Source organism: Trachypithecus francoisi, unplaced genomic scaffold, assembly GCF_009764315.1.
Source record: "Trachypithecus francoisi isolate TF-2019V2 unplaced genomic scaffold, Tfra_2.0 Contig01440, whole genome shotgun sequence".
Classification (NCBI taxonomy): Eukaryota; Metazoa; Chordata; class Mammalia; order Primates; family Cercopithecidae; genus Trachypithecus; species Trachypithecus francoisi.
This window is the reverse complement of record NW_022681431.1, coordinates 17,819,957-17,842,060: the sequence shown is the minus strand read 5'-3', so window position 1 is coordinate 17,842,060 and position 22,104 is coordinate 17,819,957. Positions and strand designations below refer to the sequence as shown.

At 43.8% G+C, this 22,104-nt stretch overlaps 2 protein-coding genes across 2 annotated transcripts in view; one reads left to right on the top strand and one right to left on the bottom strand.

The window, feature by feature from the left end:
* The first annotated feature begins 7,388 nt into the window (after positions 1–7,388).
* On the top strand, positions 7,389–20,912 carry MBOAT4 (membrane bound O-acyltransferase domain containing 4). Its single transcript, XM_033229950.1, has 3 exons — positions 7,389–7,606; positions 13,822–14,046; positions 19,677–20,912. Exons 1-3 carry the CDS (start codon positions 7,488–7,490, stop codon positions 20,638–20,640), a joined length of 1,308 nt encoding a protein of 435 aa, XP_033085841.1. The 5' UTR covers positions 7,389–7,487; the 3' UTR covers positions 20,641–20,912.
* LEPROTL1 (leptin receptor overlapping transcript like 1) overlaps positions 14,232–22,104 on the bottom strand; it is a 47,630-nt gene continuing 39,757 nt past the window's right edge. Inside the window, exon 4 of the mRNA XM_033229963.1 lies at positions 14,232–15,304. Within this exon, the coding sequence (XP_033085854.1) occupies positions 15,074–15,304 (231 nt within the window). The 3' untranslated portion in view covers positions 14,232–15,073. The remainder of the gene's footprint in view (positions 15,305–22,104) is intronic.

Below are 22,104 nucleotides of genomic sequence, written 5' to 3'. Positions count from 1 at the left end.
AGACAAATTGAGGCCAGGCGCGTGGCTCACACCTGTAATTAATCCCAGCACTTTGAGGGGCCGAGATGGGAGGATCGCTTGAGGCCAGGAGTTGGAGACCAGCCTGGTCAACACAGCAAGATCCCATCTCTATATTTTTTTCTATAATGTATTTTTTTAAATGGAAAAATAAATAAGAGCCAAATTCAGTTATTTAATTTCCCCTTCCTCTTAAAATCCACACTGCTTTCCAAAACCTATCTCTGAGCTACATCCAGCCCCTGCCTACTTCTCTCTTCTCTCATTTCGTGTTCCTCTTCCTCTTTCTGTGTGTTTGATCACACCCTCATTCTCCAAAAAAGCAAAGCTGACTCTCCACCCCCAACCACTTCCACTTGCCCCCACCCTAACACCTTCTGACCCTTTATCTCTCAGATGTCACATACTCAGTTTTCAACCAGAGAAACAGAAGTAGTAGTAGATGTATATCAAGAGGTTTATTGTAAGGAATTGGCTTATATGATTGTGGGGCTCCAGCTAAGCAAGTCCAAAATCTGTACACTATGCTGGAACTCTCATACAAGGGCTATTGTTCACAGGAGGAATTTCTTCAGGGAAGCCCAGCTCTGTCTTATGGCGTTCAACTGATTGAATCAGGCCCACCCAGATTATCTAGGATAATCTCCCTTCCTTAAAGTGAACATCAGTTCACTTTAGGAAGGATGGACTTTAATCACATCCACAAAATACCTTTACAGCAGCATCTAGATTAGTGTTTGACTAATGACTTGGGAATGTAGCCTAACCAAGTTGACACAAAAAAAACTGACCATCACACTCAGGGACTTAGTTCTTTCTGGCTGCTATAACAAAATACAGTTGGTCGTTTGGGTTTGACATCTGTGGTTGGTTGACATCAACCAATGTTGGATCAAAAATTTGGGAGAAAAAAATTACACAAGTTTCCAAAAAGCAAAATTTGAATTTGCTGCATGCCAAGTACTACATTGAAGCCATGTGAATGAAGTGATATGTAGGAATTGTATTAGATATTCTGAATAATATAAACATGATTGAAAGGATATGGGAGGGTATGCATCAGTTAGTTATATGCAAATATTACACCACTTTTTATCAGGGACTTGAGCATCTGCAGATTTTGGGGTCAGGTATCCGGGAACCAGTTCCCCAAGCATACTGAGAGACAGTTATACCTTAGGCTGGGTACAGTAGTCCTTTCTTATCCGTGGGGGATACATTCCAAGACCTCTAGTGGATGCCTGAAACCACAGATATTACTGAACCCTCTATATACTATGCACACATTTCCTTTTCCTCAATAGTTTCATGGATAAAAGATTTATTCTTACCATAGATCTTAGCAACCTGAGAATATAGGTTTGGTTTCTTTCCTTTTTAAATCAAGAAATTTTCATGTTTTCACTTAAAAAAAGCATTTTACAGTTTCTCTTTGGCAGATCCAAATCACCAGCACCGCTACTTTTGTGCTTTGGGGCTATTATGAAGTAAAATAAGAGTGACTTGAACACAAGCACTGTGGTACTGCAACAGTGTATCTGATAACTGAGAAGGCCTTAATGGGCAGGTAGTATCAACAATGTGGATACCGAGGACAAAGGGATGATTCATGTCCTGGCCTAGAGAGAGCAGGATGGTACCAGAGTTCATCACGCTACTCAAAATAGTGTGCAATTTAAAACTCAAGAATTGTTTATTTCTAGAATTTTCTATGTAATATTTTTGGACTGACTTTGACTACAAGTTACCGAAACCCCACAGAAGATGAAACCATGGATAAGGGCGACTACTGTTATTTATAAGCAAAGACATTTATTGCTAACAGTTGTAGAGGCTGGGGAGTCCAAGATCAAAGCGCTGGAGATTCTGTCTGATGAGAGCCCTCATCACCTAATCACCTCCCAAATGTCCCACCTTTTAATTGCCAAGTAGTCAATAAAATATCAGATGTGAAGCTTGGCAGAGAGGACAGAACCTCGAAGGTTTTATGTCAACATATGAATTCTGGAGGGACAAAAACATTCAGACCACAGCACCATTTAATAAAAAATAGGCTACCCTTCCTATTCTAATTATTTTCTTTTTTTTTTTTTTTTTTTTTTTTGAGACGGAGTCTGGCTCTGCCGCCCAGGCTGGAGTGCAGTGGCCGGATCTCAGCTCACTGCAAGCTCCGCCTCCCGGGTTCACGCCATTCTCCTGCCTCAGCCTCCCGAGTAGCTGGGACTACAGGCGCCCGCCACCTCGCCCGGCTAATTTTTTTGTATTTTTTAGTAGAGACGGGGTTTCACCGTGTTAGCCAGGATGGTCTCGATCTCCTGACCTCGTGATCCGCCCGTCTCGGCCTCCCAAAGTGCTGGGATTACAGGCTTGAGCCACCGCGCCCGGCCTCTAATTATTTTCTCTATGGGGTAAGGATTGCACTCATCACTCTCAGTTCTATTTAGGCAGGAATTCAGCAAACTAGACGAGGGTGATATAGAGGCTTGGCAGTTCCCTGTTAGAATACACCCACCTGATCAGCAGGGAAACATTATAACTACATTTGAGCCTTTTCCTTTTAATAACTCAAAGAATTTAATCAAGCTGTTAATCAGTATGGACCGGGTTCTCCTTTAGTAATGGGACTGTTAAAGAATGTTGCTGTTTCCAGTCGAATGATTTCTACTGACTGGGATGCTTTACTTGAACTTGCCTGATTCCTGCTCAGTTCTTAAAATTTAAAACTTGGTGGGCAGATGAAGCTTCTGTTCAGGCTGCTTGCAACGCCCAGACCCAACCTCAAATTAATATAACTGCAGACCAACTTTAGGGTTGGCGGCAGGGCTGGTTTAGATGCACAAGTGGTCATGCAGGATGACGTCACAGAACAGCTTACGGGGGGTGTGCATTCCAGCTTGGGAAAAAATCACACAGGTGGAAAACAATATCCTCCCTTTAGTGTTGTAAAACAGGGACCAAAAGAACTGTATGTGGATTTTATAGCTCAGTTACAGGAGTCTCTTAAAAAGGTGATTGCAGATTCGGCTGCTCAGGATATAGTGTTGCAGTTATTAGCTTTTGACAACGCTAATCTGCATTGCCAGACTGCTCTGCGACCTATTAGAGGGAAAGCACATTTAATTGATTATATCAAGGCCTGTGACAGTATCAGAGGTAATCTGCATAAAGCTACTTTGTTGGCACAGGCAATGGAAGGACTGAGAGTGGATAAAGGAAATACTCCATTTCCTAGAGCTTGTTTTAACTGTGGGAAGCATGGTCATACTAAAAAAGAATGTAGAAAAAATCAGCAAGTCAGGCCGCCAGATAGGGGAAAAAAGAAAACTGCTGAGCCTGAAATTTGTTCAAAATGCAAAAAAGGAAAACATTGGGCTAATCAGTGTCACTCTAAGTTTGATAAAGATGGGAACCCCATTTCGGGAAACACCATGAGGGGCTCGTCCCGGCCCTGTTCTAAACCCAGGCATTTCCAGCTCAGGCCATTCTCACCCCTGTGCAATGTCTGTCCCCCGCCACAGCCAGTAGTGCCACAGTAGATTCATGCTGCCCAAAAGTTGTGAGCCTTCTGCCTCGGGAACCACTGCAAAAGGTACCAGCAGGAGTTTGTGGACCCTTGTGAGGGGGGACGATGGGATTACTTATAGGAAGGTCTAGTTTAAATTTAAAAGGGGTACAAGTACAAACAGGAGTCACTGATTCAGATTACAATGGGGAAATTCAAATTGTTATTTCTACTTCTGCTCCCTGGAAAGCAGAGCTAAGACAGCGCATAGCACAACTCCTGATTGTGCCATACGTGGGAAGGGGGAAAAGTGAAATTAAATGAACAGGAGGATTTGGAAGCACAAATAAACAAGATAAAGCAGCTTACTGGGTAAATCAAATTACTGATAAACATCCTACCTGTGAAATAACTATTCAGGAAAGAAATTTAAAGGTTTGGTAGATACAGAGGCGGACATTTCAATCATTTCTCTACAGCACTGGCCATCTGCATGGCCCATGAACACGCTCAATTTAACATAGTTGGAGTTGGTAAAGCCCCTGAAGTATGTCAAAGTAGTTATATTTTGCACTGTGAAGGGCCTGATGGACAACCTGGGACTATTCAACCAATTATAACTTCTCTACCTATAAGTCTATGGGGAAGAGATTTGTTACAGCAATGGGGAGCACAAGTTCTAATTCCTGAACAATTATATAGCCCTTAAAGTCAACATATGATGCATGAAATGGGTATGTCCCTGGTATGGGACTAGGAAAAAATTTGCAAGCTTTAAAGGAACCACTTCAAGCAGAAAGACAAAGTTCCCACCAAGGTTTAGGATATCGTTTTTGAGGGCGGCCATTGTTAAAAGCCTCCAGAACCTATACCTTTAAAATGGTTAACAGATAAGCCAATTTGGATAAAACAATGGCTGCTAAGTAAAGAAAAACTGGAGGCTTTAGAGGAATTAGTTACTGAACAACTAGAAAACGGGCACATAGCTCCAACATTTTCCCCTTAGAATTCTCCAGTTTTCGTAATTAAGAAAAAATTAGGTAAATGGAGAATGTTAACTGACTCAAGAGCCATTAATTCGTTATACAACCTTAAAATAATAACTTGGGGTCGAGGTTATGCTTATGTTTCTCCAGGACTGAATCAACAACCGATTTGGATACCATCAAGACACCTGAAACCTTATCATGAGCCAGATGCCGAGGAAGGGATTCTGGGAGGATCCTGAGGACTCCCCTGTTGCACCCATCTCAAGACTGATGCTGAGGAGAACCCCAACTGTCACGAGCAACACCCCCCAAACACAGTCACCCACCTGGGGACAGATCAAGAAGCTGTCACAGCTGGTGGAAGAAAGTCTGAGGAAAGCGGGACAACCAGTCACAATGAGTAATTGAATGGTAGCTGTGATCGCGGTGATCACCATTGCCCTGAGTATTCCTTCAACAAGGGCTGACAAGAGAACAATTATACTTATTAGGCATATTTATCAATCCTGGCTGGCAATAATGCCTGGATGTAATCACCCTATGACACAGTTACACATGCTTTCTGACCTCAGTATTTACCATAATAAATCTGCTCCTATAATTGAGGCCAACTGCCCTCAAAAACCTATTTGTAAACAGAATTGGACCTGGCCAGAAATAATGAACATACTCGTCTGGGAAGACTGCATTGCAGAACAGGCAGAGGTGCTGTGCAACGATTCCTATGGAATCATTATTAATTGGTCCCCTAAGGGGATGTTTAGCTTAAATTGCACCTCTCAGTCTGCGTGCCACAGCCACACTATATTCAGCTGGTCTGAACAAAATGGTCAGATGGTAGAAATGGTAAGAAGTATGGCAAGAGTTCCTATTATCTGGAACCATGGCGATATAGTGGCACCTCAACCTCAAATGATATGGCCCGCTGTAGGAGCTAAACATAAGGATTTGTGGAAACTATTAATACTCTTAATAAGATCAAAATTTGGGAAAGATAAAAAAAGCATCTAGAAGGACACTCTACAAACTTGACTTTGGATATTGCAAAATTAAAAGAACAAATATTTAAAGCATCCCAGGCACACCTGACGTTAATGCCAGGAACTGGAGTACTTAAAGGAGCTGCAGACAGATTAGCAGCTAGTAACCCATTAAAATGGATAAAAACACTTGGAAGCTCTGTGATTTCAATGATGATTGTGCTTTTAATCTGTGTTATTTGTCTTTGTATAGTCTGCATATGCAGATCCCAACTCCTGCAAGAAGTAGCTCACCGTGACAAAGCTGCCTTTGCTTTTGTTGCTTTGCAAATCAAAGAAGGGGGACATGTTGGGAATAGGCCCCCAAAATCTGGCCATAAACTGGCTCCAAAACTGGCCATAAACTAAATCTCTGCAGCACTATGACATGTTCATGATGGCCATGACGCCCATGCTGGAAGGTTGTGGGTTTACCGGAATGAGGGCAAGGAACACCTGGCCCACCCAGGGCGGAAAACCGTTTAAAGGTGTTCTTAAACCACAAACAACAGCATGAGTGATCTGTGCCTTAAGGACAGGCTCCTGCTGCAGATAACTAGCCAGGTCCCATCCCTTTATTTCCCATAAGGAATACTTTTAGTTAATCTGTAATCTATAGAAACAATGCTTATCACTGGCTTACTGTCAATAAATATGTGGGTAAATCTCTGTCCGAGGCTCTCAACTCTGAAGGCTGTGAGACCCCTGATTTCCCACTCCACACTCTATATTTCTGTGTGTGTGTCTTTAATTCCTCTAGCGCTGCTGGGTTAGGGTCTAACCAAACTACTCTCGGCATTCCCATTAACTGTTTTATTGTTGCCTAAGACTTTGTGCCTTCTGTGGCCTAGAATAAGCCACCCATCTGTTTGGAAACATCCTTTCATAGAGAGCCAACTTCAGCATTTCCACTCTTCCAAAATCCTTTTTGATTCTCTATTTCTGCAGGTGATTATTTATTTATCCCCTTCTGTACACCAGTGTACCTACAGTTCTTTAACAAAGGTATTTATTTCCATTTCTGTCTTTCTAGTAGACTGAGAGCCACATGAGTGCAGGGACTACGTCTTACTCATTCCCATATTCGTAGTGCTTAGCAAAGAGTGTCATAAAATGGTAGCCCAATAATGCTCGTAATGTTAATTATTGAATCACTTTACCTTCAGCTACATTCAATCAGCCAGCTTTATATGCCATGCTTTTACATGCTTTGTCTGATTTTCATAACGGTTCTGTTGAGACAGGCATAATTATGTCTAATTTTAAGGTGAAGCTTAGTCCCAGAGAGGTGATGTGACTTGCTCAAAGTTCCCCAATCAATAAGATTTGCCGACATGGCAAAACCTCATCGCTACAAAAAATATAAAAATTAGCCGGGCATGGTGGCACATGCCTGTAGCCCCAGCTTCTCAGGAGGCTGAGGTGGGAGGGTCACTTGAGTTGGGGAGGTGGAGGTTGCAGTAAGCTGACGTTGCACTACTGCACTCCAGCCTGGGTGACAGAGCCACACCCTATCTCAAAAAAAGAAAAAGAAAATAACCTGCTTCACTTCCTCCTGGTCACATTCTTGTTTCCCCTTTTCAGTCCACAGAGTTGTCTGTCCATAGTTGGGAAATGAGATTTTTCATTAACTTCGTGAAGAAAATATGACAGCATGACAACTGGAAAGGCAAATAGTATGCTATGTCAATGAAACAAACCACAACTCCCAAAAGCAGTGTTTTCAGTGCATATCATGATTAATGTTACACCAAAATGTGTTTTGGTTTCCATAGTGCAGTTCCTCAATCAGAAAGCCAGTTTTTATTCTGCTTATCTCCAGAGCTTTTGTTTGCCTTTTGCTCACCCTAGCCCCACTAAACCAGATAAAAAGACCAGAGAGCCTGGTTGAGATTACTCTTGGAGGAAGGCATCAGTTAAGGACACTGGAAAAGACAGGCTTTTTTGTTCTGGTTCCTAATGGAGTGGCTTCGGCTGTTCTTTCTCCATCCTGTATCATTTTACCAGGCGGCTGCATTTCCCTTTGCATTTCTGTTCAATTATCTCTGCATCATGGATTCATTCTCCACTCGTGCCAGGTAGGCTGGATGGCTATTTTTACTCTTATATCCAGAAATATGATAGTGACCGGGCGCAGCGGCTCACGCCTGTAATCCCTGCACTTTGGGAGGCTGAGGCGGGCAGATTACTTGAGGCCAGGAGTTCGAGACCTGCCTGGCCAACATAGCGAAACCTTGTCTCTACTACAAATACAAAAAAAAATTAGCCAGGCATGGTGGTTCACGCCTATAGTTCCAGCTCCTCAGGAGGCTGAGGCAGGAGACTCGCTTAAGCCCAGGAGGTGGAGGTTGCAGTGAGCCGAGATTGCGCCATTGCACTCCAGCCTGGGCAATGAAGCAAGCCTCTACAAAAAAAAAAAAGAAAGAAAGAAAAAGCCAGAAATACTATAGTAGGGCAAAAAGCAGAGTAGACTGCAGATGTAAAGATTACAATACATTAATTACAATTGTTTTTAACTTACTCTCACTGTCACTGATTATTGATTGCTTGATAATGAGTATGTGTAATAGAGTAAAACTAAATTGGAAATTCACACCCTGTCTGCACTGACGTAAGGTTTGCTGGGTTCACGTTAAATGGCAAGTGGATGAAAATAAACTCTCAGGAGAGACAGTTGTTGCAATAGTACAGGAATTCTCCAAATGGATATATCTCTGTCAACCATAGATCTCAGATATTCTTGAATAGACCTAATTTTATGGAATTTTATCGTTTTCGATCAAATTACATTTTACACAAAGTTACATCAGTATAAGTTTTATCATAACTAAATGTGATTTTTAAAGTGCCTTTATATGAATTCTCAGAGAAATGAAATAAGTCAAAATGAATCTTGTTAGATTAGCTATATGATCATTTGAAGTTCAAAAATTATTGTCACTAGAGATGTGATGACTTGATTTTAATAATTTTTTTAATATCAAATAACCTCAACACATTAGAGATAGTACCTATCTTTTTAGATTGTTCATGTAAGATTTTATTTTTTTAACATAGACAAAAGGCAAGAACTTAACTGAATGTAGAACAGAAATGGCAAGTGTATTGTTAACGTGGCTACATGATTTTCTGTTAAATTGAAAAGTCGCAAATACATCTTTAATTTTATTTACTTATATGTATTTTTGGAGACAAAGTCTCTCTCTGTCACCCAAGCTGGAGTGCAATGGCATGATCTTGGCTCATTGCAACCTCCACCTCCTGGGCTCAAGGGATTCTCTTGCCTCAGCCTTCCCAGTAGCTGGGACTACAGGTGCGCACGACCATGCCCAGCTAATTTGAAATACATTTTAAAAAATAATCCCAACTTTTATTTTAGATTCGGGGGTATATGGGTAGGTTTGTTACATGGGTATATTGTATGATGCTGAAGTTTGGTGTACGATTGATCCCATCACCCAGGTAGTGAGCACAGTACCCAACAGTAAGTTTTTCAACCCTTTTTCCCTGACAGTCCCTATTTTTAACAAGGTTTTGTGGAATGTCCTTTCGTAAAGTGAAAATCTGTTGTCAAAGGGCCACTTCCTAATAATTCACTTATTTTGGGAATTAGGATTTTTATATATTGGGTTTCTTTCTTTTTTTATTATTATTATACTTTAAGTTCTAAGGTACATGTGCACAACGTGCAGGTTTGTTACATATGTATACTTGTGCCATGTTGGTGTGCTGCACCCATCAACTCATCAGCACCCATCAATTCGTCATTTACATCAGGTATAACACCCAATGCAATCCCTCCCCCCCTCCCCTTCCCCATAATAGTCCCCGGTGTGTGATGTTCCCCTTCCCGAGTCCAAGTGATCTCATTGTTCAGTTCCCAACTATGAGTGAGAACATGTGGTGTTTGGTTTTCTGTTCTCGCGATAATTTGCTGAGAATGATGGTTTCCAGCTGCATCCATGTCCCTACAAAGGACACAAACTCATCCTTTTTTATGGCTGCATAGTATTCCATGGTGTATATGTGCCACATTTTCTTAATCCAGTCTGTCACTGATGGACATTTGGGTTGATTATATTGGGTTTCTTAAATAAAATATAGCTGTATCTAGATCAGTTAGGATTGTGGAATTTGATTAAACAATAGTATGATCACCTGTTCACGACTGTCTGATGGCCCTTAACTTCACTTATGGAGATTGGAGTTGGGGAACAGCTGTAAAGAAGTTTCCTTTTAAGAAAGAATCTCAAAACAATAAAGAAACGTGAGTGCAAAAATTAGGATTAATCCTCATGGAGTTACCTTAGGGTGAAGATTGCTCAGTTTCTGGCCGGATGCAGTGGCTCACACCTGTAATCCTAGTAATTGGGAGGCTGAGGCAAGTGGATAGCTTGAGCCCAGGCATTTGAGACCTGCCTGGGCAACATGACAAAACCCCTGTCTCTATGAAAAGTACAAAAAATTAGCCAAGTGTGATGGTACATGCCTGTAGTCCCAGCTACTTAGGAGCCTGAGGCAGGAGGATCCCTTGAGCCCAGGAGGTTGAGGCTGTAGTAAGTCGTGATCATGCCACTGCACTCCAGCCTGGGCAGCAGGGCGAGACTGGAAATAAATCAAATAAAAATAAAACAATAATAAAATAAAAATAAAAATAAAATAGAAAAGACTTCTCACTTTGGATTCAGCCTGTCAAAAAAATAAAAATAAAATAAAAAAGACTTCTCACTCTGGATTCAGCCTGTTGAGTCCTAACTCCCTCACCTAACTAAGTGTCCTTGTGTATACGAACATACTTCACCCAAATGCCCTCTTCTTATCTATAAAACAGAAAACATAATGCCTATCTCATGGGGCTATTTTAAATATTAAATAAGTATATTTCTCATAAAGGATTATTAGCACAATGCCTAGAATGAAACAAGCAATCGCTAAGTCACACATTCTACATTGTCCATGTACAGACAATTTAATATTTATAAAACTTCTAGGGAGTTGCCTCTGGGTGGGAGGGTTGCTGTAAAGGATAAATGTTCCCTCTATTGTTTTCCCATAGTAGGGAAGTGAAGGACCACAGTGTTAACTGGGGCGTTAAGTGGGGAAGTCACCCCAAGTGCAGGCTCAAAGAGAAGCACAGAAATGGCCCAGACTTTTGAGTAATAGATGCTTTCACACTGAGACACTTAACGTTCTCCCCCAAGAAAAAAAGTGGTTCTTGCTAACCTGTGCCTGGCACTGTGCCCGGAGCCGTGACACACATTTGCCTTGCAATGGTGTTTCCTGGTTCTGAGTTGGTAGAGAAATTCTAAGCTTCTTTGACTCGCTTTCCCTGACCAGTCAGTCCTTTTTTCTTTTCTTCTTTTCTTTTCTTTTTTTTTTCTCTTTTTCTCTTTTTTTTTTTTTTTTTTGAAACGGAGTCTCTCTCTATTACTCAGGCTGGAGTGCAGCAGTGTGATCTCAGCTCACTGCAACCTCTGCCTCCCAAGTTCAAGCGATTCTCCTGCCTCAGCCTCTCGAGTAGCTGGGATTACAGGGGCCCGCCACCGCGCCCTACTAATTTTTTTTTGGTATTTTTAGTAGAAACAGGGTTTCACCATGTTAGCCAGGCTGGCCTTGAACTCCTGACTTCAAGTGATCTGCCCGCCTCAGCCTCCCAAAGTGCTGGGATTACAAGCATGAGCCACCACGCCCAGCTATTCCACACTTTTTCTGACCCCTTCATTCAACTTTATTAATTTGGCACCAATTAAAAAACAAGCCTCCATATAATGCAGAAGGAAGAACCAAGTGTGCATAATGTGAACCTTCCCAGGCCTCTGCAGATCCACATCTCCTTGGCTTCTGAGAGAGGCATGATTCACAAACCATTTCATCAATGTGGGTATTTTGCAACATTAAAAAAACACTGGCCAGGCACCCTGGCTCACGCCTGTAATCCCAAGACTTTGGGAAGCCAAGGCAGGAGGATTGCATGAGTCTGGGAGTTCGAGACCAGCCTGGGCAACATGGCAAATCTCCATCTCTACAAAAAATATTTTAAAAATTAGCCAGGTATGGTGGTGTGTGCCGATAGTCCCAGCTACTAGGGAGGCTGAGGTGGGAGGATTTCTTGAGCTGGGGAGGTCAAGGCTGCAGTGAGTCATGATCGTGCCACTGCACTCCAGCCTGGGCAACAGGGACCCTGTCTTAAAAACAAGACAAACACTGCTCTTTTCCTCCCTGGCCACCTGAAAATTGGCCACTGTGATGAAAGACACAGCAGCTATCCAGACAAAGGAGTTCATAATCAACTGACAACTTCGGTGGAAACATACGGTCGTGGTCATCCTTCACTCTGGGAAGGCAACAGTACTGAGAAAGAAATTTGGGAAAAACTAGCCAAAATGTACAAGATCTCCTGGACATGATATATAAGATGGAGATCATCTTTGTATTTAGATTCTGACCGCATTTTGTTGTAGCAAGATAATTGGCATGATTTATGATTCCCTGGATTATGCAAAAAAAAAGTGAACCCAAGCATAATCTTGTAAGACATAGCCCAGATGAGAGAAAAAGACACCAAGAAAACAGCAAAAGGAATGCAAGGACAGAATGAAGAAAGTCAGGGGGCCCCAAAAGCCAGTGTTGGTGCTGTCAAAAAGGAGTCCAGATTCTGCAATGGCCGGGCACGGTGACTCACGCCTATAACCCCAGGACTTTGGGAGGCCAAGGTGGGCAGATCACCTTAGGTACAGTGTCTAACACTGTACCAGGAGTTTGAGACAGTGTCTAAGACTGAGGCCAAGAGTTAAAGAGCAGCCTGGCCAACATGGCGAAACCCCGTCTCTACTAAAAATGCAAAAATTAGCCAGGCATAGTGGCAGGTGCCTGTAATCCCAGCTACTCCAGAGGCTGAGGCAGGAGGATCGCTTGAACCCAGGAGATAGAGGTTGCAGTGAGCCAAGGTTGCACCACTGCACTCCAGCCCAGGCAAGAGAGTGAGACTCCGTCTAAAAAAAAGAAAAAAAGATTCTGCAATGACTTCATCTGCGGTGATTGTGCCGATTTTTCATGACAGGATATAATAAACTGTAACAACCTTTTGGGTTTTTTTAGAGACAAGATCTTGCACTGTTACCCAAACCGGAGTGCAATGGTGCGATCATGGCTCAAGTGTAGCCTCTAACTCCTGGGCTCAAGTGATCCTCCCCGCTCAGAATCCTGAGTAGCTAGGACTACAGGTGTGCCACCATGCATGGCTATTAAAAAAATTTTTTTGTAGAGATGAGATCTTGCTATATTGCCCAGGCTGCTCTCAAACTCTGGCCTCTAGTGATCTTCCCTCCTTGGACTCCCAAAGTGCTGAGATTACAAGTGTGAGCCACTGTGCCTGGCCTAAACTGTATAAACTTTAATAAAACAAAATCCTAACTCATAAGATCTTAAGGTGCAGTAGTGAGGATGAAGGGTGGATATAAAGATTTTTCTGAGTTTTCACTTTTCAAAGGGAAGTATTGAGTCTCCTTTCTCTGTCAGCCTCTGGAATGCTTCCGGGTAGCGCAACCTGGTGAAAAGGAAGGCGCTCGTCTTGAGAGGATGTCTTGGACGTTCTTCGAGATCCTTTACACTAGGTTCACAGCACGTTTCAGTCAGACAACGTACCAGGAGATTTCAAAGATGTCCTTGCTAGCCAGACTTCCAGGACTGTCAGGGGCAGGTGGTGGAATACCTTGGGTGGGAATCGCTTGAATGGTGGGCATCAAAGAGAGAGGTTCCAGGGCCACTAAGGCAGGAATTGAGATTTGTCGCCAGGCCAGGGATGTGGCTCATGCCTGTAATCCTAGCACTTTGGGAGGCCAAGGCAGGAGGATCGCTTGAGGCCAGGAGTTTGAGACTGGGCAACACACCAAGACCCCACCTCTAAAAAAATAAAAAGTTAACAGGCATGGTGTTGCATACCTTTAGTCCATCCCAGGTGGGAGGATCACTGGAGCCCAGGAGGTCAAGGCCATGCTTGCAACTCTGTACTCACCCTGGGTGACAGAAAGAGACCCTGTCTCAAAAAAAAAAAAAAAAAGAAGATTAAGAAGATTTGTCTCCAAGGCGGAAATTTACAAATTTACGCTGGCTCTTTCTCCTGTGATTGTTTTCTTCTGAAGAACAAAAGGAAGGCCCCAGGGTGCTAACAGCACGGCTACTTTAGGTGTTATGTGGGGCCTACTCAGATAGGGTTCCCTGGAGTGACATCTGCAGTGATTCCTTTGCTGTGTAGTTCTGAGTCATTCTCCCCAGGGTGTCCCTTCTCTTTCAGGTACCTCTTTCTCCTGGCTGGAGGAGGTGCCCTGGCTGTGGCTGCCATGGGTCCCTATGCCGTGCTCATCTTCACCCCTGCTGTCTGCGCCGTGGCTCTCCTCTATTCCCTGGCCCCGCAGCAAGTCCACAGGTGGACCTTCTGCTTTCAGATGAGCTGGCAGACCTTGTGTCACCTGGGTCTGCACTACACTGAGTATTATCTGCATGAGCCTCCTTCCGTGAGGTAAGCAGCCTGTCCATTGGTCATGCTCAGCCCTCCCGTGGTTTGCTTGTACCATGGCGGTAGCAGAGAGAACCTGGGTGTTGGGGTTGGAATCCTGATTCTTCCACATTTGACCAGTGTGACCTTGAGCAAGTCATTTTACCTCTTTCAGACTCATATCTTTTTCTGGAAAAAGACATGGAGCTAACAATAGTGTGTTGCAAGATTGTCGTGAATGTTAATTAACCACCCAATGGGTTCACCTTCTTCACTGCCTAGTCAGACAGGGGAATTGCAACAGAGAAAGAGTAATTCCCAGAGAACTGGCTATGCGGGAGACAGGAGTTTTATTATTACTCCAAGCATTCAGGGTCATCATAATCAGCTTCCCCGAGCATTTGGGGATCAGAGTATTTAAGGATAATTTGGTGGGTAGTGGGAGGCCAGTGAGTTGAGAGTGCTGATTGGTTGGGTTGGAGATGAAATCATAGGGAATCGGAGCTGTCTTCTTGTACTGAGTCAGGTCCTGGGTGGGGGCCACAAGACCAGATGAGCCAGTTTATCAATCTGGGTGGTGCCAGCTGACCCATCAAGGGCAGGGTCTGCAAAATATCTCAAGCACTGATCTCAGGCCTTAGAATAGTAATGTTATCCCCAGGAGCAATTTGGGGAGGGTCAGAACCTTGTCATCTCCAGCTGCATGACTCCTAAACCATAATTTCTCATCTTTTGGCTAATTGTTAGTCCTGCAAAGGCAGTCTAGTTTCCAGGCAAGAAGGGGGTTTGTTCTGGGAAAAGGCTGTGATCGTCTTTGTTTTAAACTATAAGCTATAAACTAAGTTCCCCACAAAATGAGCCCCAGGAATGAACAAGGACAGCTTGGAGGTTAGAAGCAAGATGGAGTTGGTTAGGTCAGACATCTTTCACTGTCTCAGTTATAATTTTGCAATGGCAGTTTCATTAGAATGAATATAAATGTGATTCTGTGGCTAATCATCGCTGCCACGTTTGCCTACCTGGTGCAGTGTTTGGCACTGAGCAGTAGTTGTCATTGTGCCTGAGAGGGAGGGCAAAGCAGGAATCCTAGAGCCCACAGAGCAGGCCTGCCCAGAAGTGACTCAGCACTGTCTGCCAGCCTCAGCACGGGCTGAGTGGACACTCCGCTTGCAGGTGTCAATCTTCCCACGGTGGCTGCTGGGAGAGGCAGCTGCTGTGTCAGTGTTTCTCGTCCTTCAGACTCAGCTGTTCCCATCTTGCTGAAGAAGAGTAGGCACCCCATCTAGAAAACAGAAACCAAGAGCTAATTACAGTCTAGAGAAGTGTTGTCATGAATCAGCAAGATCCGTGAGATGAGGGGAAACATTGCTTTGTGATCTGGAGATCTCATGTTCCTGGCTCTCTCTGGTGATCACAGTTGGCTTCAGGGTCACTCGGTGCAGAGGCTGTGATGCTCCAGGTGGTCACCTATCTGATTCTAGCCTGTGGTTGGTTCACTTGCTTTGCCATCCTGACTATACCCAGAATTTTTTTTTTTTTTTTCCTATGAAGACTATTTTCAGCCAGGCACAGTGGCTCACTCCTGTAATCCCAACATTTTGGGAGGCCGAGGTGGGCAGATCACTTGAGGCCAGGAGTTCAAGACCAGCCTGGCCAACATGGCGAAACCCCATATCTGCTAAAAATACAAAAATTAGCTGGGCATAGTGGCGGATGCCTGGAATCCCAGCTACTCGGGAGGCTGAGACAGGAGATTGCATCACTGCACTCCAGCCTGGGTGACAGAGGGAGACACTGTCTCAAAAAGAAAAAAAAAAAAAAAGACTATTTTCACCAAAAGCTTCAGGTTGGCTGCTCTAAGGAAAAGGCAAGATGGCAGGTGGGTGGGGTGTAGGAAGTACCAAATGGGATGGAGTGAATCAGGATTTCAGTAGGGAACTGGGGCCTGATGAGGCTGGGAGGGCAAGTTGAACAGGAGCTGGCTGGATGTGAGGGAGGCTGGAGCAGACCTGGAATGGGGGACTCTGCTAGTCGAGCAGGGCTGCTGCCATCACACGGTGCCACAGACTGGGTGACTCAAACAACAGAAATTCATTTCCTCACAGTTCTGGAGGCTGAAAGTCACTGATGATGGCGTCAGCAGGGCTGGGTTCTTCTGAGGCCATTCTCGTGGCTTGCAGGTGGCAGTGTCCCCCTGTGTCCGTGTGATGGTCACTCTTCTGTCTGTGCATGCATCGGTGTCCTAATTGTTCTCATAAGGACTCTGTGCATATTAGATTAGTGCCATCCTAATGACCTCATTTAACCTTAATCACATCTTCAAAGACCCTAACTCCACATACAGCCGCATTCTGAGGTACTGGGGTCAGGCCATTAGCATAGGAATTTTGGGGGCACATTCAGTCCATAAAAGAGAGTGAGTGAGCAGAGTTTGGTGGCATTTGGAGGCTACCTTGCTTCCAGTGAGAATCAGTCAAGTAAGCAGGTCAGTTTTTCTTAAATCTTCAGACAGACGGATGGAAACAGCAGCAGCTGGAAGACTGTTGTTTTCTCTCTACAGGACAGCGTTTCTGACTGTAGAGTGTGTCATTGTAATTTTCTTTCCTTTTTTTTTTTTTGAGACAGGGTCTTGCTCTGTTGCCCAGGCTGGAGTGCAGTGGCATGCTCATGGCTCACTGCAGCCTCGACCTCCCAGGCTCAAGCAATCCTCCCACCTCAGCCTCCTCAGTAGCTGGGACCACAGGCATGCGCCACCACATAGGGCTAATTTTTCATATTTTTTTGTAGAAATGGGGTTTTGCCATGTTGCCCAGGCTGGTCTCAAACTCTTGGGATCAACTGATTAACCCACCTCACCTCAGCCTCCCAAAGTGCTGGGATTACAGGCGTGAGCCACTGTACCCAGCCTAATTTTCATTCGCTGTTCTCCTCAATGATCTTGCCAGCAGAATCTTTGATGGTGAAGCAGTAAGAGCTCAGGTGATTGGTTAAGACCATATTTCAAATTGCTAATGGCTCAGCACACACTGTGATCCATTCCTTAGTACAAATCCCACATTAGACAAAGTCTTACAGCCAGGACCCGGTTTGTATTTAAAATCTTCACCTTCCTATCTTTTCTTCACTACCGAGTTTTTGTTTCCTCTATGGCAAATTTCTCCCAAGTCTCGGATCCTAATTGTTGTAGGCCTTTCTTGGAAATATTATAATCAACATTTCCCACAATGTTCCTCATCATTCTCTTATTTGCATCTCTGACTAATGTTTAATTTCCCCATTTACTTGATCCTGCCTGATGTCACCCTAAACAACAAACAGAAAGAGGCTCCCTAAAAGAAAATGATGGGGCTGGGCATGGTGGCTCACACCTATAATCCCAGCCCTTTGGGAGACTGAGGCAGGTGGATCACTTGAGCCTAGAAGTTTGAGAACAGCCTGGCCAACATAGCGAAATCCTGTCTCTACAAAAAAAAAAAAACCCACAGAAATTAACTAGGTGTGGTAGCACATGTCTGTAGTCCCAGCTTCTCAGGAGAGGGGAGGATCACCTGAGTCTGGGAGGCAGTGGTTGCAGTGAGCCAAGATGGTGCCACTGCACTCCATCCTGGGTGATAGAGTGAGACCATGTCTCAGGAAAAACAAAGCAAGAAAAAAGAAAAGAAAAGAAAAGAAAACAATGCTTATGGCTGGGAGCAGTGGCTCACACCTGTAATCTTAGCACTTTGGGAGGCCAAGGCAGGTGGATCACCTGAGATCAGGAGTTCAAGATCAGCCTGGCAGACATGGCGAAACCCTGTCTCTACTAAAAATACAAAAATTAGCTGGGCGTGGTGGCGTGCACCTGTAATTCCAGCTACTCAGGAGGCTGAGGCAGGAGGGTCGCTTGAACCCAGGAGGCAGCAAAGGTTGCAGTGGGCTAAGATTGCGCCACTGCACTCCAGCTTGGGCCGCAGAGTGAGACTCCGTCTCCAAAAATAAAAAATAAAAAAAGAAAATGATATGTATTTAGGGATTGGGCATTACAGTGGGAATATGTGTGCCATAGTATGTGTATTCAGGTAGGTAAAGGAAGACAAAGTTTTTGTTTGTTTGTTTGGTTGGTTGGTTTTTTTGAGATGGAGTCTCGCTCTGTCACCAGGCTGGCATGCAGTGACATAATCTCAGCTCACTGCAACCTCTGCCTCCCAGGTTCCAGTGATTCTCCTGCCTCAGCCTCCCGAGTAGCTGGGACTACAGGCACGCACCACCACGCCCAGCTAATTTTTGTATTTTTAGTAGAGATGGGGTTTCACCGTATTGGCCAGGATGGTCTCGATCTCTTGACCTTGTGATCCATCTGCCTCGGCCTCCCAAAGTGCTGGGATTACAGGTGTGAGCCACCACACCCAGCCAGTAAGAGAAAGTGTTTTAAGAGAAAAATAAGGAGGATTATATAATTGTGTTGAAATCATTATCCTTGAATACAGGATCAATGACAAGAGTGATGCCAGTCTGTGGTTGGGCAGGCAGTGGCTGTGCAGGTGACCTCACAAAAGTATTTTTTTGGGTAGGGTTGCAATGGTTTTTGTGCAAGGTTGTGGTTTTTGCAGCCTTTTGTGGTAGCTTTTGTTATCTGACATACAAGCATTGAGAACCCTCTCTTCATACCTTTCCCTGGCTCTGTTTGTCAGAATTGTTTTGTTTTGTTTTGCTTTTTAACACAAGTGATTTCGTTTTTTTTTTCTTTTTCGTTTGCTTTTTCTTTTTTTCGAGACAGGGTCTCACTTGGATGCCTAGGCTGGAGTGCAGTGGTGCAATCACAACTCACTGCAGCCTTGAGCTCCTGGGCTCAAGTGTTCCACCCATGTCAGCCTCCCAAAGTGATGGGATTACAGGCATGACCCACTGCACCCAGCCATGATTCCATTTTTATTCCCACAGCTTTCAAATTGGAGTAGTGTGTGGTTCTGAATTAATTCAAGAGTCTTCAGCTGTTAAAGTAAAATTTCCCAGGCAAATTCTCCTATTCAGGATGGCAGATTTCAGGATAGAAGATGGAATGGATCTCTGAGATCCCTGGGAAGCTTCTCAAGTTGAACATGAGTGTAAATGTGTGCATCTTTTTTTCTTTAAAACAAACAAAATATATATGCAATATACATACATATTCCTACAGATATACATATACTTATTTATAAAAAACACATGATCATTACAAAAAATTCAAACAAAGCAAAAAGTGAAAGATCTTCTTATGCTAATCTCATTCCCTAGAGGTAACTACTCTTAAAAGTTTGGGGTATATTAGTCTAGACTTAAGCTCCACTGCATATATAAGATCTGTAAATATTGCTGGGGGTAGTGGCTCATACCTGTAATCCCAGTTTACACTCCCAAAGTGTAATCCCAGCACTTTGGGAGGCCGAGACTGACAGATTGCTTATGCCCAGGAGTTTGAGGTCAGCCTGGGCAACATAGTAAGACCCCATCTCTATAAAAAATAAATAAGATTGATTTATTTTAAGATTTATTTTTTGTGGGGTCCTGCAGGTCATGAGATTAATCTTAGCTATACAGACCTATGTATTTCCTGTGAGATCATGTATGACAGACTGGAATAATAGAAAGAGAATAAATACAGAGTGTTTTTATGTTTTAAAAAAATTGTCTTGCAGGTTCTGCATCACTCTTTCTTCTCTCATGCTCTTGACCCAGAGGGTCACGTCCCTCTCTCTGGACATTTGTGAGGGGAAAGTGGAGGCAGCATCTGGAGGCATCAGGAGCAGGAGCTCTTTGTCTGAGGTTGTGTGTAAGGCACTGCCCTATTTCAGCTACTTGCTCTTTTTCCCTGCTCTCCTAGGAGGCTCTCTGTGCTCCTTCCAGCGATTTCAGGCTTGTGTTCAAGGGTCCAGTGCTTTGTATCCCAGGCACTCTTTCTGGGCTCTGAGCTGGAGGAGTCTGCAGATTCTTGGACTAGAATGCATAAACGTGGCAGTGAGCAGGATGGTGGATGCAGGAGCAGGACTGACCGATTGCCAGCAATTTGAGTGCATCTATGTTGTGTGGACCACAGCTGGGCTTTTTAAGCTCACCTACTACTCCCACTGGATCCTGGATGACTCCCTCCTCCACGCAGCGGGCTTTGGGTCTGAGCTCGGTCAGAGCCCTGGAGAGGAGGGATATGTCCCCGATGCGGACATCTGGACCCTGGAAAGAACCCACAGGATATCTGTGTTTGCAAGAAAGTGGAACCAAAGCACAGCTCGATGGCTCCGACGGCTTGTATTCCAGCACAGCAGGGCGTGGCCGTTGTTGCAGACATTTGCCTTCTCTGCCTGGTGGCACGGACTCCATCCAGGACAGGTGTTTGGTTTCCTTTGCTGGGCCGTGATGGTGGAAGCTGACTACCTGATTCACTCCTTTGCCAATGAGTTTATCAGATCCTGGCCCATGAGGCTGTTCTACAGAACCCTCACCTGGGCCCACACCCAGTTGATCATTGCCTACATCATGCTGGCTGTGGAGGTCAGGAGCCTCTCCTCTGTCTGGTTGCTCTGTAATTCGTACAACAGTGTCTTTCCCATGGTGTACTGTATTCTGCTTTTGCTATTGGTGAAGAGAAAGCACAAATGTAAGTGACATCTTTCCCTGGCTTTCATCTTATACACCCATGAAACAGTTTAGAAAGTGCCAGATGATGCATCAATAATGTGTACGTCTGAACTTTTCCATAATAAAAATTTTTCTAAAGTTTTAGATGAATATACCCAGTGACTTGCAGTAGGAATTTGTGTATCTACTTTAGCAAGCTATTCTGCTGGTACTGAGGATATGAAAGGGAAAAATACGTGGTTTCTTCCCACAAGGTTTACAGTCTAGATGGGGAAGCAAAGATTAAGTAAAGTGATACATAAAAACACAAGGTGCTGTGAATGAGATGGCAAATGCTCTACATATAGACACCCCAAAATTGAGTGTTCAGCTGGCCCACCTGATCCTGGAATGGGAACTTTAGCAACACAAAACCAAAACAAAACCTAACTCATTATCACATTGGTTTGTTATGTGGACTACAGACTCATATTCATTATTAAGTTTGAAAATTTTTTTCTAAATTTGAAAATTTGGGCCAGGTGCAGTGGTTCATACCTGTAATCCCAGCACTTTGCAAGGCTGAGGTGGAAGGATTGCTTGACGCCAAGAGTTTGAGACCAGGTTGGGCAACAGAGCAAGACCTTGTCTCAAAATATATATATGTGTGTGTGTGTGTGTATATTTATATGTATATTTGGGTGGGCTTGATGTATGCACCTAAAGACCTAGCTCCTCTGGAGGCTGAGAAGGATCTCTTGAGTCCAGGAGTTCGAGGCTGCAGTGAGGTGTGATTGTGCCACTGCACCCCAGCCTGGATGACAGAGGAAGGCCCCATATGCTAAAAAACATTTTTGGGACGGGTGCGGTGGCTCACACCTGTAATCCCAGCACTTTGGGAGGCCAAGGCGGGCAGATCAGAAAGTCAGGAGTTCAAGACCAGCCTGGCCAATATGATGAAACCCCATCTCTACTAAAAATACAAAAATTAGCCGGACATGGTGGCGGGTGCCTATAGTCCCAGCTACTCGGGAGGCTGAGGCAGGAGAATTGCTTGAATCCGGGGTGTGGAGGTTGCACACTCCAGCCTGGGCAACAGAACAAGACTCTATCTCAAAAAAAAAAAATTTTTTTTGAAAATTTGAAAAAAAATTGTCCTAAAAATAAATGGCTGATATTTTTCCCAGAGATATGTTAATAAACTAAAAACCCACATGATAACTATTTGCATAATTGTTAAATACAAAGCTGACTCATAAACATGTCTTACAAAGAGATCAATAACAGGAAGTAAACACTACTTTAATATGACTTTGAGGGTGGGTTTGATTCTTTTTTTTCTTGGCATATCCTAAATAACTCCCTCTGTTTCTTCCTGTTAGAATTTAAAATACACAAGAGAAAAGTATCAGGACTTCCAAATTATGCAGTAGCAATATCATTTAACTAGCACTTACAAATTACTGCCACATCTGCAGGTCACCTGTACTGTTATGTAATTACCATTTTCTT

What these genes read in the sequence shown, in the direction of transcription:
- MBOAT4 (XM_033229950.1), top strand. Translation starts at nt 7,488, where the DNA reads ATGGAGTGGCTTCGGCTGTTCTTTCTCCATCCTGTATCATTTTACCAG. An exon ending in TCATTCTCCACTCGTGCCAG is followed by an intron (nt 7,607 to 13,821) that starts GTAGGCTGGATG and finishes CTTCTCTTTCAG; the next exon opens with GTACCTCTTTCTCCTGGCTG. An exon ending in CATGAGCCTCCTTCCGTGAG is followed by an intron (nt 14,047 to 19,676) that starts GTAAGCAGCCTG and finishes ATTGTCTTGCAG; the next exon opens with GTTCTGCATCACTCTTTCTT.